The sequence below is a fragment of the Thamnophis sirtalis genome, unplaced genomic scaffold (genome assembly GCF_051295495.1).
Source record: "Thamnophis sirtalis isolate CommonGarterSnake01/CBP01778 unplaced genomic scaffold, rThaSir2_p1.2 scaffold_13, whole genome shotgun sequence".
NCBI classification, from domain to species: Eukaryota; Metazoa; Chordata; class Lepidosauria; order Squamata; family Natricidae; genus Thamnophis; species Thamnophis sirtalis.
The window spans coordinates 22,563,764-22,580,776 of record NW_028261393.1 but is presented as its reverse complement, the minus strand read 5'-3'; the positions used below and the strand labels follow the sequence as shown (position 1 = coordinate 22,580,776).

General features: G+C 44.9%; 1 protein-coding gene across 4 annotated transcripts in view; it reads right to left on the bottom strand.

Annotated features, from left to right (window-relative positions):
- The window catches only part of MAP7D1 (MAP7 domain containing 1), a 96,535-nt gene that overhangs the window by 21,732 nt on the left and 57,790 nt on the right, over window positions 1–17,013 (bottom strand). For all 4 annotated transcript variants that reach the window (XM_087728212.1, XM_087728211.1, XM_087728210.1 and 1 more), the window contains 3 exons: window positions 2,793–2,915; window positions 1,952–2,091; window positions 588–715 (listed from right to left, as the gene is read on the bottom strand). In XM_087728212.1, the coding sequence (XP_087584338.1) occupies window positions 588–715; window positions 1,952–2,091; window positions 2,793–2,915 (391 nt within the window). The remainder of the gene's footprint in view (window positions 1–587; window positions 716–1,951; window positions 2,092–2,792; window positions 2,916–17,013) is intronic.

Here is a 17,013-nt window from a genome sequence, read left to right as displayed (position 1 = left end):
TTTTTTCTGGATTATGTCCCAAAACTCAGAATTATTGGAATGATACCCTTACTGTAACTCTAATTTTGACGGATCTTGTGATAGATTGGACAAAATTGAATTATCATCCTAATAGGGAGAGTTATGAGGTTAGGAAAAAAGAGCATTATTGCAAACAGAGGCATTCTTGGCAGGCAGCTTCATCCATAAAATCATGGCCACCATCTTGAATTTTGATACACAGAGTGGAATGGAATAGAAAATAGAATAGGATAGAATGGAATGAAATTAGGGAAGAATGAATCAAATCGAATAGAAAATATGGAATGGAATGGAATAGAATAGAAAATATTGAATTGAATGGAATAGAATCTTTATTGGTTTAGTCATTTGACTACATTAAAAGTATAAAACTAATATAAATATATAAGTAGATGCAAGGAAAGCCATTAACTCCAATCTTATCTAAATATTCTGTCCTCTTCAAAATGACCTTTGATATACGTCTCCCGCAATCAGACATGATTGCAAAGTTGGCTTCCCCAAGTCTTTTTGGCCAGTGCTAAATTAATTCTGCATCTTGTCAAGATCCTTGTGACTTTTCTTACCTGCCTTCGGGTACATGCAGCTGACGTGCCTGGCCAGAAGGCGTAGAGTAGCGTTTGCGGAGGGCTAAGGCACTCTTTTCTTGGGCGTTTTCCCGATCCTTGTCTTTCTTTTCTTTCTTTTTCTGATGCTGAGAACAGGAGAAGAAAGAATCATAAAGTAGAAGCCACTTTGATGGCAGAGAAGCAGTTCTCCAGAACACTGGGCCAAATCAGTTCACAGTAACAGCATCTTCAAAGCGGGGGGTTGTTGACACAGTGCTTCTCAATCTTGGCAATGTATGGACTTCAACTCCCAGAATTCTCCACTCCTTTAAGATGTATGGAAGTCCCAGAACTGCCAGTGTACTGGTTGGATCAACCTTTCTGTACCTGTCTGTACAACCGGTTGCTTAGCAACTGAAAGCTATGTTGGTTTTCATCCATCTCTCCAGTCAACAACAGCATCATGTCTGAACCTATAAAGCTCTGATGTATGTAAAGGTAAAGATTCCCCTCGCTAGTCATTCCTGACTCTAGGGAGCAGTGCTCATCTCTGTTTCAAAGCTGAAGAGCCAGCGCTGTCCGAAGACGTCTTCATGGTCATGTGGCTGGCATGACTAAACCCCGAAGGCGCACGGAACGCTGCTACCTTCCCACCAAAGTGGTTCCTATTTTTCTACTTGCATTTTTATGTGCTTTTGAACTGCTAGGTTGGCAGAAGCTGGGACAAGTATCGGAAGCTCACTCCTTTACGCGGTGCTAGGGATTCGAACCACCAAACTGCCGACCTTTCTGATCAACAAGCTCAACGTCTTAGCCACTGAGCCACCGTGTCCCTCTGATGTATGTAGCATTTGGCTAATCAGTGTCTCTCTTCCACCCTCTACTTCAGTTCTGGAATTCAGGCAATCCTTTCTACCTAACACGGCAGGACTCGGGTTTAATTTAGGAAGAAGACTATGAGAAAGCCCCAGGAATTAAGCAAATTCTGGAAAACAACCCCTGAGAAGGCAATTTTTGTTTCCCATTGGATGAAACTCCTGCAATTTCCTCAAAATGCTGCCCCCCCCTTGAGGTCATTACACTTCTTCTCTTCCCAATAGGCAGGTTGAAAATGAGATTTAGCCCCCGCACATCTGGAGTAAGTAGAGGACAGCAGGTTGGGGAAAGCTGAGCTATTGCAGCACTCAAGACCCTAAACCTTCCAGTCTCTTGCTTCTAACAGGCGAGAGAAAACTTTGGTGGGAATAATAAAAGATGTGGGTCTAAAGCAGCATTTCTCAAACTTGGCAACTTTCTGGGCATCGAATTCTTAAAGGTTGCCAGATTTGGGAAACACCGATCTAAAGAATTGGGATGGTTAAAAAAAAATCATAGCAACTTACAGGAGAGGAGTGAGGCTTATTCCGGGGCGTTACATCAGGGCTGCTGGTTGCTGGCCGCCGTCGCTCCGCACAACGGTGTACACGCTGGTTTTTGCAGGGGCTTACAGGGCTGGCAGAAGCTGAGCGGGGGCACACGGGGACTGTTGGCGGTGAATGAAAGCAGAAAGTTTGAATCTTCTCTAGGGTTGTTTACAGAAGTGGTATTCAGCCGTTTCTGACCGGTTCTGCAGAACCGGTAGTGGAACTTTTGAGTAGTTTGGAGAACCAGCAAATACCACCTCTGGCTGGCCCCGCCCCCTCTATTTTCTGCCTCCTGAGTCCCAGCTGATCGGCTGGGCTTCTTTTGTTGCCCTGCACAGGAGAACGGAGCTGGAAAGCAGGTTGGTGGGGTGGGGAAGGAATGGAAATTTTGCAGTATCCTTCCCCTCCACACCCACGAAGCCATGCCCACAGAACCGGTAGTAAAAAATTTGAATCCCACCACTGGTTGTTTAGCAATACAAGACGTTCATGCGAGCAGTGAGCGAGCATGTCCATGCCCGCTCCATTTGTGTGAGCCTCAGGCACTCATACATGCCACTCATGGAAATGGAGCTGTGTGCGCATGTGCTTGCCAGCCCCTGGTGAAAACTATGCCCTCCCCCTCCCCACCAGTTTGCAAAGCCAGAAATTTTAGGGAACTCTTGGCTTATTCAATCAACCAAAGATGACATGCTAAGCCACAAACCCTGGTTCATAAGTGTAACATCTGAGTTCACGGGACACAAGCTAAAACAAACCAATGAACGCATCCCGCCCTCCCCTACGTAACATTTTAGCCCCTTTAGATCATTTTGCTTACACTGCTCCTTGCCATTGCCGGCTAGTGTCACAGCACTTCTGCTGCGGGCCAAGAAGGCAAGAGTTGGGGTCATCAGCCGGTCCACAATGCTGCTCTCCCATGCACTAAGTTGAAGACTACGATCTGGGGAAGGAAAAACAAATTTTTTGGTTAATCCAAGCTCTGGTTCAGGTTCATCCTGGACCAACCTTCCAGTGTTTGGAGCTGCAAAGCGCTCCTTGGATTTCTGGTCTGCAGAGGAGTTTAACAAGTCTAACTTTCCAAATCCCTTCCTCAAAACTTGTAGCTGCTACTATTACCATTACTATTACAGTTATGTTAGGAGCACCAAAGCACTTTCAGGTTGAGAGGATTAGCCCGTGACCTCACCATTGCCCAGGGGACACCCAGTTAGGGGATCTTCTCATGTCCCCATGAAACTGCCCATCAAAGTGGTACCTATTTATCTACTCATGGTTGCCTACTTTTGAACTGCTGGGTCAGCAGGAGCTGGAGCAAGTGACGGGAGCTCACTCCATCACATGGCAGCAACTGGGTCTCAAACACGGCCCTGCCAATTGTCAGACCAGCATCCTAACCATGTGAGCATCTGTGCTTCCTCAACTTGCAGCTCAGGTGCCAAGGTGAGATTCTGGCTAGCCAAACCAGGTGTGGAAGGCAGGACTGGTACAAAGGAACCAGTTTTTAAGATGTTGGAAGAAAAAAGAAGCTGAGCCCTGTGCTTGCCCAAGGACAGGAAATATTGATTATATTTAGTTCTTGATTTACAAACACAACCGAGTCCCAAATTTCCATCGCTAAGCAAGACAAGCAAGTGAGTTTTGCCCCATTTTACCACCTTTCTTGCCACAATTGTTAAGTGAATCCCTGTAGTTGTTAAGTCAATCATTCAGTCATTAAGCAAATCTGGCTTCACCCACTGGCTTTGCTCGTCGGAAGCTGGCTAGGAACTGGTATTCTATCAGTTTGGATCAGTTTGCCCGAACCGGTAGCAGAAATTGTGGGTGGTCCCCGCCCACCTGCCCCGACTCTATGGCACCCCATTTAGGCCTTTTTTGGCCAAAAGCGCATGCACTGAAGGCTTAGCGCAGTGATGCGAACCTTTTCAGCACCGAGTGCCCAAACCAGAATGTGCGTGCAACTACGATGTATATGTGTGTGCGCCAGAGCACTGGCCAGCTGGTCTTCACACACGCCGGAGCATTGGAAATCCAAAGATCAGCTGGTCGGCAAACACAAGCCTGTTTTTTGCCTGTTTTGGGGGGAATTTTAAAGGCCGTTTTTTGGCACTCTGGCGCCCGCAAAGACTAGTAGTGAATGCACCAGAAAGCAGAAGAGCAGCTGGCGATGGGGCACATGTCCACAGAGAGGGCTCTGCGTGGCACCTCTGGCACATGTGCCATAGGTTTGCCATCACGGGCTTAGCGTATGCATGGAGGTGGCGCATGCACGCATACTCACATTTGTGAACCAGTAGGGAAGATAAGTGAATATCGCCCCTTGCTAGGAAGGTTACAAATGGTGATCACATGCTCCCAGGATGGGACAGTGCAACCGTCATATGTACATGCCAGTTGACATGGGTCCGAATTTTGATGTGAACATAGGGATGCTGCAATGGCCTAAGCATGAAAACCAATCACAAGCCACTTTTTCAATGCTAATGTTACTAAATGAATGGTTGTAAATTGAGGACTACCTGTATTCCATTCTAACTAATGTTAAGCTTATGTCTTCCCTTTCCACCTGCAGCTGAAATCAACTTACTAGCCTTCTCAATGGCCCTTTTCCCCAATAACAAAAACCCTGCAGGGTAGGTTGTGCTGAAAGGGAGCAAGTGATCCAAAGCAGGAGTGAAATGCTACCAGTTTGGGCCAATTTGCCTGAGCAGGCTGTAAAAATGCTACCAGTTTACCTGAACTGGTAGTTTAAAAATGCTTTAAAAAGTTTTTTAAAAGTTCTAACAATCAGCTGTGCCACGCGATCATTGGAACATATTTTTTTTTACTTTTTAAAGCATTTTTAACTATTTGCTCAGGAGAACTGGCAGTTAAAAAATACTATTTTTTTCTAAAAAGTTCCAAAGATCAGCTATGCAACAACCAACTTTGCCACACATTCGTCGGAATTTTTTAAAAGCATTTTTAAAAAATCTTTTTTAAAGTTTGCCATGCCCACCCAGTCACATGACCCCCACCACCAAGCCACGCCCACAGAACTGGTAGGGGAAAATGTTGAATTTTACCAACTCGCCCAAAGTCCAGGAAGGGCTGGCTATGGCAGAAGGTGGAACCCAGCCCAAGTACTCTGGCCCTTTCTTGGCCCTTTGGCCCCTATCCCATACAGGAACAATCTTCCAGGAGCCTTAACCCATCATCCTTTCTGCAAGAGATGGTTTTAGATCTTTGGCATTACAGAGTGTTGCCTGCAACTGCCTTCAAGGGCATGACAAAAAAAGAAAAGAAAAGAAGGCATCAAGGAGAGAAAAGGTGTTCCCACTCCAGTGGTGGTTACGACCGGTACGCCCTGGTACAGGCGTACCAATGCCTGCCGGGAGCACACCAGGTACCGTTCCAGTACGGTGCTCTGGAGGGCCCACCCGCCCATGCTTCTTACCAGTATTTGAGTTCTCCGGGGCTTCCACGCACGGGCACGGAGTGTATGGCGCCTGTGCGATGCTCCGCCGAGCAGCTGGAGTGTTGCAGAGACATCTCAGACAGTAAGTACGCATGCGCGTGTTTATGTGGTGGACGCCGGCCCCTGTTGCACCATACTGGTTGCAATGGGAACCGGAACCCACCACTGGCCCACTCCTCCCGAGTCCTGGAACCATCTGCCTACCTCTCTCAACAGATTAATTCCTAATAGATTGCAGTTCTTGGTAGAAAGAGGGTTACAAATCCAGATTGGGGTGATTTGATTGATGGAATTCAATCAAAGATGGACTTTGCCACCTCCTTCCTTTTGCTTCCTCTTCATAGTTGTAAAAGCAGTGCTTCTCAACCTCAGCAACTTTTAAGATGTGTGGACTTCAACTCCCAGAATCCCTCAACCAGCATGGTTAAAAAAGGTGATCACATGACCCTGGGACATGGCAACAGTGGTAAATATGAGTCAGTTGCCAAGCATCTGAATTTTGATCATGTGACCATGGGGATGTTGCAACTGTCGTACGTGTGAAGAACAGTCCCAGTGATGCTAGGGCTGGCAAGAGTGTGCCAGAAACAGAGACAAAACTTTGTGGCTGGATCAGCTGATCCATGGATTGCGGGCCAAGGTTAAGGGGCCTTCTGCACCTCAAAAATAATAAGCCCTCCCCAAAAATATTGCAACACAGCCGCTGCTATGAGGTGACCATGCTCGCCACCTCCTGCACCTCAAAAATAATAAGACCTCCCTGAAAATAAGGCCAAGCACTTGTTTCGGGGGTCAAACCCTGTCTTATTTTCAGGGAAACATGGTAGTTGATCCTGGAACTCAGTCAAGATGGCGGCCGCAACTTAAGCAACCATCTTGACCCTATGAACACTTTTGTTTCTGTTGATTGCTTGACCCCAGCCAAAGGTATTGGAGGAATGTTGTGCAGAACTCACAATCCCACAAAAGCTCGCTTTTCATGATATATTAAGTGATGTTTTCAGTTTCACTAAACTGGTAAATAAGCCCCAGTGGCACAGTGGTTAGGGTGCAGTACTGCAGGCTACTTCTGCTGATCACAGGCTGCCAGCAGTCTGGCAGATCAAATCTCACCAGGCTCAGGGTTGACTCAGCCTTCCATCCTTCCGAGGTGGGTAAAATGAGGACCCAGATTGTTGGGGGCAAGAAGCTGACTCTGTAAACTGCTTAGGGAGGGCTGCAAAGCACTATGAAGCGGTATATAAGTGCTATTGCTAAACCAAGGTTAGCTGATTTATCTCCTTATGCCCTGAACATGTAGCCGGTTTCTCTAATAATTCCATTGGTTGCCCAATAATTCCATTGGCTGCTCGGCACACTGTGGGAGATTAAAGGAACTTTGTAATAGTTACGTAGCAAACTTCAAGTTGACATTCTGGGCATGGCTGATAATAATGTTGACGCTCGACTGACATTACAAACCACCTTTGCCTGAAAAACCTTCAGCTTTATTGATTCTGCCAGAGGAAGTGACTTGCAACAAACACAAATATGAACAATGGGAGGTTGAAATAGCAAATCTCATGTGGCTAATCATAGCAGGAATACCCCACACCCTAACAGTGGGAAACCTTTTCGTTAGAGAGTCATCCGAAATGCCAGCATTTTTTGGAACAAAGCTTGTTTTCAGTGGCTCTAGAAAACAGAATATAAAGGGCATTTTAATGTTCTTTATTATGTATACAGATAAAAGTTCCCCTCGCACTTATGTGTTAGTTGTTCCCAACTCTAGGGGGCGGTGTTCATCTCCCTTTCAAAACCGAAGAGCCAGCACTGTCCAAAGGCATCTTCATGGCCACGTGGTCGGCATGGCTAAATGCTGAAGGCGCACGGAATGCTGTTCCCCTCCCACCAAAAGTAGTTCCTATTTTTCTACTTGCATTTTTTACGTGCTTTCAAACTGCTAGATTGGCAGAAGCTGGGACAAGGAGCGGGAGCTCACTGTTATGCGACGCTAGGGATTTGAACCGCCGAACTGCCGACCTTTCTGATCGACAAGCTCAGCATCTTAGCCATTGGGCCACCACGTCCCTTTATTATGTATGGTACTAATCTAAGGAGCTTGAAAACTTCAGTAAGAGAAAGATGGGGTGTATTTTATTTTTATATATTTTATTTTGTGTACCTGTATATCTTAACATACAGGTAGTCCTCGACATGGCCACAATTGAGTCCAAAATTTCTTTTACTGAGACATTTGTTCAATGAGCATTGTCTCATTTTAGGACCTTTCTTGGCACAGCTGTTAAGTGAATCACTGCCATTGTTAAGTTAGTAGCAAGATTGTGAAGTGAATCCGGCTTCCTCATTGACTTTGTTTGTCAGAAGGTCACAAAAGGTGATCTCATGACCCCAGGACATTGCAACCATCATAAAGATGAGTCAGTTGCCACGCATCCGACTTTTGATCGCATGACCATGGTAATGCTGCAGTAGTTTTAAGTGTGAAAAATGGTCATAAGTCGCTTTTTTTCAGTGCTGTTGTAACTTCAAACAGCCACTAAACAGACTGTTGTAAGTCAAGAACTACCTGTATTCAATTTTTTAATTGTGGGATCTGTTTAGTAGATTTTAATGGGCTTGAACAAAAGAGTCAAACAAGCTATCATTTCAACGTTTTATGCTGTTTGTGTGGTGGTTTTATTTTTTTGGTTTGTTGAACCTGCTTCTGTTTGAATTGAAAATTACCCAGAATCAGAGATGTGAGGTGGGTACCATATTTTTCGGAGTATAAGACACATCTTTTTCCTTCAAAAAAGAGGCTGAAAATCTGGGTGTGTCTTATACACTGAATACAGCATTTTTTGCCTCCTGAAACCCCACCCCCTTCACCAAAATGGCATAGCCTTTAGGAGGCTTCCAGAGTGCTCCTGGGGGCTGGGGAGGACAGAATTAGTGAAAAAAGGGCTGTTTTTGCCCCCCCAGCCCCCAGCAGCACTCTATAAGTCTCCATAAGGCTATGCATGCAATTTTTTTTGACAAAAAGGCCCATTTTTGCAAAAAAACAGGCTGTTTTTTGCTCGTTTTTGGCCCCCCACCCTCCCAGGAGCATTCTATAAGCCTCCTAAAAGCTATGCGTGCCCTTTTTAGCCAAAAAACAGGCCCATTTTCACAAAAATCAGACCATTTTTTGCTCATTTTGGGGGGGGGGGCACTACCCCCGGAGCACTCTTTAAGCCTCCTAAAGGCTATTCATGCCCTCTTTGGGGGAAAAAAATTGGCCGTTTTTGGGAGGTCTGCAAAAGTGCAAAACCTTTTTTTTTTAAAATTTGCCTCTTCAAAATCTTGGTGCGTCTTATACTCCGGTGTGTTGTATACTCCAAAAAATACGGGTAGCTATATAAATTGATAAATAAATAAATACAAATTAATAATTTTAGATTTAGAGGCTTGCTCAATTTGGCTTGGTTACTGCTGTAAATACCTTCCTATCCACTAATCTCAACATTGTGTGATAACGGATTTGTGGGTTTTTTTTTACTTAAAAAGGCCATTTATTTATTTATTTTAAAGAAAAAGTTAAAATCTTTCTCTTGGCATTCATACATACCTATGAGCACACTGCTGTCTGAATAATTTCGCCCCAAGACCGCACCTAATTCCACATGCATTAACCATCCCTTCCGTTTGGCCTTTTCCTGAATCTTGTTCAGATGCTCAGGATATTTTTTCATCATCGCTAAGCAACGAGGAAACAAAACAATGGCGGGCAGAAATACTATCTTTAGCAGCAAAAGAGACATTAGGGCAGAGAGTAATTGGAGCCGGTCGGACTCAGCTCTGGAGGATCTGCTTGCAGGGGCTGAGTGGGTAAAATTTCCCCTCAATGGAGAGATAACTCCACAGGAGGGTCAAGATGCTTTTCAGGTTGAACATCTGTCATGGAAAACATCTGGAGGACATTAGGTGGTGCTCTCCTATTTTGTAGTGTCCATGCTAGACATCCCCATCACTGCAAGGGTCAAAGTAAACGTGGCTTATTAATATCCCACTGTTCTAATCTAGGAGTCCCAAGAGCATGAAGCAAATTCCTGGTCCTGACAAAAAACCCTTTTATTAATTGACTGTGAATTCTGCTCATTCACATCCAGCAAAGTCTTTCAAGGGAAGATTTACAGTCACAGACCTTATCTGGCTTGGAGAACTGCCAGGCTGATATCTGCAAAACTTGGCAAGGAGTCTCGGAGAGTCACGAACCAATTAAGCGAAGTAATTGTCTCCTGCAAACTCCACTCCCCTTTCACTCCTCTTTTATTTCCTCTGGAAGGGGCCATTTATCATCCACCTGTGGCCTTACTCCCAAGTCGACCCCTGTTCTTTAGCCGTTCCCTTCGACTGGCAACTCTGTGCATGCGCACACTGGGAACAGGGTTCAGTTGTTCTTCGGCCCCACTGATCTCTGACTCTGAAGGCAGCTGATAACTGTCAGATGGCTCTGGCCCCCTCTCTGCCTCCGACACAGGACCCTCATCAGAGCCTTCCCCAGACTTCAAGACTGGCCCATGTTCCTCCCCAACCTCCTCACTGTTTGAATCTACTCTCAGCTCTGCTGTCCCCTGGGGGTGGGGTCACAGTGCCCACATACTTTATAGTTTTGGGGGAGTTCCACCTTATTATTTCATAGTACTTTTAGCATTTCAGATGAGACCAATTGTAAAGAGCTGCTCCAGAAACATACAGTTAGGAGGAGAAATGTCATTGTAAAGTCATTGTTGGTCCCATGGATTGGGACCAACTAGACCAGTTTGATCTAGTGGTTAAGGCAGCAGGGTAGAAGCCAGGACGCTGTGAGATCTAGTACCGCCTTAGGCATGAAAGTCAGACAAGTGACTTTGAGTCAGTCACTATTTCTCAGACTAATTCACCCCACAGGGTTGTTGTTGTGGGGAAAATAGGAAGAAGTATATGTGTCAGGCTTGGAAGCCATCTTTGTATAGGGCCTCAAGCCTGCCACATATTCAAACATATTCTATCGTGGGAAATTGGGAGGGGGAATTGTATGGAGCATGGGGGATGTGTAGCCATAACGACATTCCTTCTCAGAGTCAAGGTCATTTTGTCCCTGCACCTGGTCTGATGTGGACGGGAGAACTCTTCCTTCATGACAGTAGCTGTTTGGGCCATCTGATGGACACGTGGGTGTTGGGGCAGGGTCTTGAACTTTCAATTGGGTGGGGAAAACCTGGAAGCTTTCAGATTCGGGTTTTCCCAGATGTGCCAACATGGCTTCTTTAATAAATTTGGGTTTTGAGGAATCTCTAGCCTCGGATTCTTATTTGATGGAGGATGCTATTTGGAACCCTGACAATATGTTGTACTCCTTGAGTTTGTTATAAAAATAATAAAGGCAGGATATGAGTTGTGGTGGTGCAGTGGTTAGAATACAGTATTTGCAAGCTCTCCCAGAAGTGCCTTTTTCAAGAGGCAACTGGACTTTCTGATTTTTCTTTGAAGACATTTCGCTTCTCATCCTTCTCGTCCTCATCTCAAAGGATGAGAAGCAAAACGTCTTCAAAGAAAAATCAGAAAGTCCAGTTGCCTCTTGAAAAAGGTACCTTTGGGACAACCGTGACCTGGATGACTGAGAATTTTCATAGTATTGTAAGCTAATTCTGCTCGCTGCCAGGAGTTCAATCTTGATGGGGCTCAAGGTTGACTCAGCCTCCCATCCTTCCGAAGTCGGCAAAATGAGGAGTCAGGTTATTGGGGGCAATATGCTGAAATTGTAAACTGCCCAGAGAGGGCTGCAAAACACAGTGAAGAAGTATATCGGTGCTTAAGTGCTGTATCAATAAACAAGCAAACAAATCAATTAATAATGGTTGAGTTACTGAGCAGGGATTCACATTTCTGCCAGCTGTGCCCCAATGTGACCCGATGGGCAAAGTGAGGGAGAAATAATTCCTTGTTGAAAAGGATTGCTGGGAATTCTGATGCAAAGCATTTTGAGCATCCCAAACACACTCCCCCAACACAAACGTGATTTCCTTCCCTGCCCACCCCCCACCCCAAACAGCTGAAGATGCTGGATAGCAGAACAGTCAAAGAGATTGAAATTATGAAGCTGCTGCAGGGATGAAATCCTCCCGGTTCGGCCCGGTTCAGTCGAACTGGCAGGGACGATTGGCATCAGTTCTCCAAACCGGTGGCAAAAATCTCTGGTGGCCCCGTCCACGCCCACCTGGTCAACCTGTCGCCGCTCACCTCTTCTGGCCACTCGACCCGCCCACTCACCCAATCTGAACATTTCTCCCTCCATTCACAACAGAGCTGCTGCAGTCTGTCCCTTTAAGGTAGTCCCCGGGAGGGAGGGGGCGGGGAGGGGACCATAAAGGAAACAGCAGTTCTGCTGTGAATGAAGGGAAAAACATTTGGATTGTCTCTGCCACAGAATCCAATGTTAAATGCAGCAGAGACAATCTGAACGTTTCTTCCTCTGTTCCCAGCAGAGCTGCTGCAGCCTGCCCCTTTAAGGTAGACCCAGGGAGGGAGGGGGCCAGGGGAGGACCATGAAGGGAAGAGCACCACTGCTGTGAAAGGACTCATACACACATTTTTTTTCCTACAGGACTCTGTGGGCATGGCTTGGTGGTGAGGGCATGTGATTGGGTGTTACCATCATTGACATCAAGTTGGCCATGCCCACTCAGTCACAGGACCCCACCACCAAGCCACGCCCACAGAACCGGTAGTAAAAAAAAATTGAATTTCACCACTGGGTTGCTGCGCCCAAAACGAGTAAGGATGTCGACCATTTTTAGCCTTTTGAGGAATTACTGAGTCTCATTTGTACTTCTGTAACTGTCTGGTTTGACATAGCAGCCAAACAGGACAGGTACAGACTTCAACTGATAACTAGGAAGGCAAAAACAACAACAACAACAACCCCTGATTTCAATCAGCCTGCCTTCCATTGAGGACCTGTATACTGCATGGGTCAGAAAGAGGGATGAGAAAATATCTACAGACTCCTCGCATCCTAGATATAAGCTGTTTCAACTTCTCCCTTCAGGATGCCACTGTAGGGCATTGCATGCCAAACAACTACACCCTGGGACAGTTTTGACCCTTGTGCCATCATTCTGCTGAACACCTAATTCCCACAGCACTGTCCTATATCTAAGGATATTTACCTATGTAGTAAGGCTGTATTACTGTTATTCTTCCCATCTTTACTACTACCTTCTCCTATTGGTATCTTACTCTATTACTTTGCTGTTTGCATGTACACTGAGAGCTTATGCAGCAGAAAGGTATTCCTTGTGTGTCCAATCACGCTTGGTTATCCTATCCGATCCTAACCATTCATCTTCCTTTTTATCAGTTGCTGAATTTCAGTGCTGCCACTATATTTTCTTCTTTTTATCTACTGCGGCATTCACCTGTTTGCATGTTGAGCTTTGCATTCAATTCTTTTGTTTGTTAAAAATACTTTGAAGAGCTGGCATAGAAAACAAAGCAGGGCATAAATAGACTGCAACAAAGGAATCAACAAACGGACCAGGCTGGGTAGCGAAACCTGGGATGGGTCTATTACAATTCGCCGTGGGACAACTCAGCAGGGCCAACTCGTCGTGGAACAATTCTGTTGTGGCATAAGAGTTCCACTAATATTAAAGAAATGGTGGAATAGGATCATTAAAGAAAGGATGAAAAAGGAGGGATAAAATGGAACGGGAATGACAAAAATTAAAATATTTTTAAATTTATTTTGAAGAATTGAATTGAATTGTTAAATTGTCCCACGGTGAGTTGGCCACAGTGAGCTGGCTGGAGAAAGTTGTCCCATTCCAACCTGGGACTAATGATTGAGAGACAAAAAGAAAAGAAAGCACAGCAAATACACTCCCTTCAAGAGGTACTCAAATGGCTGAGAAATAAAAGCAGAACTGGTCTGGGAAAACCCACCCTTAAGTCACTGATAAATTTGCAGTAAGCTCTCAGCATTGTCCGATGACAAAACGGGGGCAGGCAGCATATAGAGGTAGTCCTCTACTTATGACCCCCATGGAGCCCAAAATTTCCATTGCTGAGACTGTTGTTAAGTGAATGGTGCCCCATTTTACGATTTTTCTTGCCACTGTTGTTAAGGGAATCACTGTGGTTGTTAAGTTCGTAACATGGTGTAAGGTTTCCTAAAAATGCCCTAATTGATTCATGAGTATCGAGTCAAGTTTCAATACAAAACTAGTCATTTATTAGGAGCATCATAGGCAAGATCTTTTTGCAGTCAGATCTAAGTTTGTTTGATTTATAGCTGCACTTTAGCCCCGTTTCTTCCCTCCCCTCAATCTGTGTCATAAATCACATTCCCCTATGAGATGCACCCCTCCCAAGCCTGCTGCAGTAATCTGAGATCCGACGGTATGCGTGGAATGCACTCCCCTCACTTCTCTCACTATGAACAACGTTGGGAATTGATACATGGTTGTTAAGTGAATCTGATATTGCTTGTCAGAAGGTGGCAAAGGGGGATCACATGACCTCAGGACACTGCAACAGTCATGAATGTGAGTCAGTTGCCAAGCATCTGTGAATTCTGATCACGTACCATGGGGATGCTGCAACCGTCGTAAGTGTGAAGAACAGTCATGTCACTTTTTTCAGTGCCATTGTAACTTCGAACGGCCACTAAATGAATGGTTGTAAGTCAAGGATTACCTGCACACTGAGTCCTCGGTGGGATGACAAATGCATTATCCTTGTCAACAGTGAGGATATAACAGTGTTCATATTACAAAGCGGGAATGCAGGGTTAATCCTAATTCCTACTACAGTTTAAAGATGAAACTGAGATTAGTGAGCATTTCTTTCTTGTCTAGTACAGATAATCCTTACAAGTTATTGTCACCATACCACGAAAACAACTGGCCCACCTCAATTTAACATTACAACAGCATTAAAAAAGAAAAAGCAACTTTGAAGAGATGCTTGCACGTACAACTCTTGTAGCATCCAAAGTCACATACCGTATTTTTCGGAGTATAAGACGCAGCAAGGTTTTGAAGAGGCAATTTTTTTAAAAAAGGTTTTGCACTCTACAAACTTCGTGAAAACGAGTCCATCCCCCCCCCAAAAAAAGGGCATGAATATCCTTTAGGAGGCTTGTAGAGTACTTCTGGGAGGTTGTGGGGCAGGGGCAAAAACGAGCAGAAAACGGGTCCGTTTTTTTGTCCAAAAAAAGGGTATGGATAGCCTTTAGGAAGCTTATAGAGTGCTCCTGGGAGGTTGCGGTTTGTTTTTTTTTGCTAGTTTCTGCCCTCTGGGTGAAGGGGGTGGGATTTTGGGAGGCAAAAAGTGCTGTATTCAGTGTATAAGACGCACACAGATTTTCAGCCTCTTTTTTGAGGGAAAAGGGTGCATCTTATACTCTGAAAAATACGGTAATCAATATTTGGGTGTTTGGCTACTGGCATGTATTTATAGTGGTTGTAGCATCCCTGGGTCATGTGACTGCCATTTGTGTCTTTCTCAGCCGGCTTCCGACAAGCAAAGTCAATAGGAGGGGAGTATCTGGATTCACAGTGACCACATGATTCACTTAATAACTGCAGTGATTAACAACCATGCCAAAAAAGGTCATAAAATCAGGCATGACTCACTTAACAACTATTTTGCTTAGGAATGGCCCCCAACTGTGGCCATAAGTCAAGGACTACATGTATCTCCTGTAAAAATGTTCTGGAGAGGATATGCCTTTAAATGGCTCCAGGAGACTCAGTTTGCACACCAAATTGTGCAGATTTGCACAGAGATTTGAGCAATTGAGCAGTCCCCTCTGGTCTCTGGTGTGGTCTGTCAGGGCTTACGCTTTCTGTTTGGTCAATCCTGTTCAGTTGTGACTTCCTAAATATACCACAATATCTGAGTTCTGCTGGGACTCCACAGGTAATGTGAACTGCCTGCTCTGATTGAGAACCCACAATATCTGGCTTAATGTGATGCATAAGCCCAGCCTATCATGCCTTCTTCCTCAAACTATGACCAGAGGAATCAAAATAGTTTAATGCTTGAGTTGGATCACAAATTATTTGAGGTCTTTAACTGCTCCTTGGATCAGACAGCAATGCATTCGGCGAAAAAGTGTTTCGAATGAACAAGACAATAATTCTCAATTCCTCTTGAGAAATAGTTTTGCCTATTAGATAATAACTTGCAAGCACTACAGACAGTGGTGGGATTCAGACAGTTCGCACCAGAGGTGGGTTGCTACCGGTTCGCACCGGTTTGTGCAAATGGATAGTGGAAATTGGGACTGGGTCATCAAACTACTAAGGACAGCAGGCTGGCCATGCCCCCGAACCTGTTCCCCGGTTGCCCATGCCATTGCCAGCATGGTTTTTAGACATTTTATAATGTTCTGCACATGCGCAGAATAATTTACAGGCAACTGTGCATGTGCAAGCAAAGCGAACCGGCAGTAACGCCAGCAGCAACTCACTCCGATTCGCACCTATTTGAGAGAACCAGTTGTTAACTTTCTAATCGGATTGGAGAACCGGTTGTTGGAAGAAATCTTCTTTTGTTTTTTCCCACTTTACAGGGCTAATCCTGTAAGGAAGGCAGGAAGGAAACATTCTGGTGTTGCTTCTAGCTTAATCTTTATTGCCCTGCTTACAGAAACTGCCTCTCCGATTAATCCTTATTTCATTGTAACAGTTAAAGGCGAAGCGCCCATCAACCTGAGTGTCGTTGAGTTAGCCATGACCACCGAGCCCCCCCTACCCAGCTGGTCATTAGGGCAGAGGTTGTTAAATTATTTAAACCCCACCACAGATACAGATGAGAAGTATAATCCCTTAATTTGAGGAAAAAGGAAGGAGGGGGTGAGATTTGTTTCTTCTAAAGGGCCTGCTCTCACATAGTTACACATTACTTAAAATCTAGGAGAAAAAAGTAAGCACATTTTTTGGGGGCGGGCATGCAATTCCCATTAATCTGCTGTGAATCCTATGGGTTATTCAACTAACGTTTAAATTTGAAGTCTACCTCAAGCAATACACAAGATAAACAAACAGAAAAGGTGAACAGAAACATTAATTGTGTTACTGAAAAACTGCATGGATTTGATAATTTTTGGCCATTTCCCCCCTTCTCAAATCTCTTAAAATTCTACTGAGCCCCATCTGCCATTTGCTAAAATTTCATCCTGTTTTGTAGGCTTTCTCAACCTTGGCAACTTTTAAGGTGAGTGGAATGGTGGGATTCAATTTTTTTTACTACCGGTTCTGTGGGCATGGCTTGGACGGCATGGCAGGGGAAGGATACTGCAAAATTCCCATTTCCTCCCCACTCCAGGATAAGAAAACTGCAAAATCCCCATTCCCACCCCACTCCAGGGTAAGGATACTGCAAAATCCCCATTTCCATCCCACTCCAGGGTAAGGATACTGCAAAACCCCATTCCCACCCCACTCCAGGGTAAGGTTACTGTAAAATTCCCATTCCTTCTCGATCAGCTGGGACTCAGGAGGCAGAGAATAGATGGGGTGGGGCCAGTGAGAGGTGAAATTTAGTGGTTCTCCAAACTACTCAAAATTTCCGC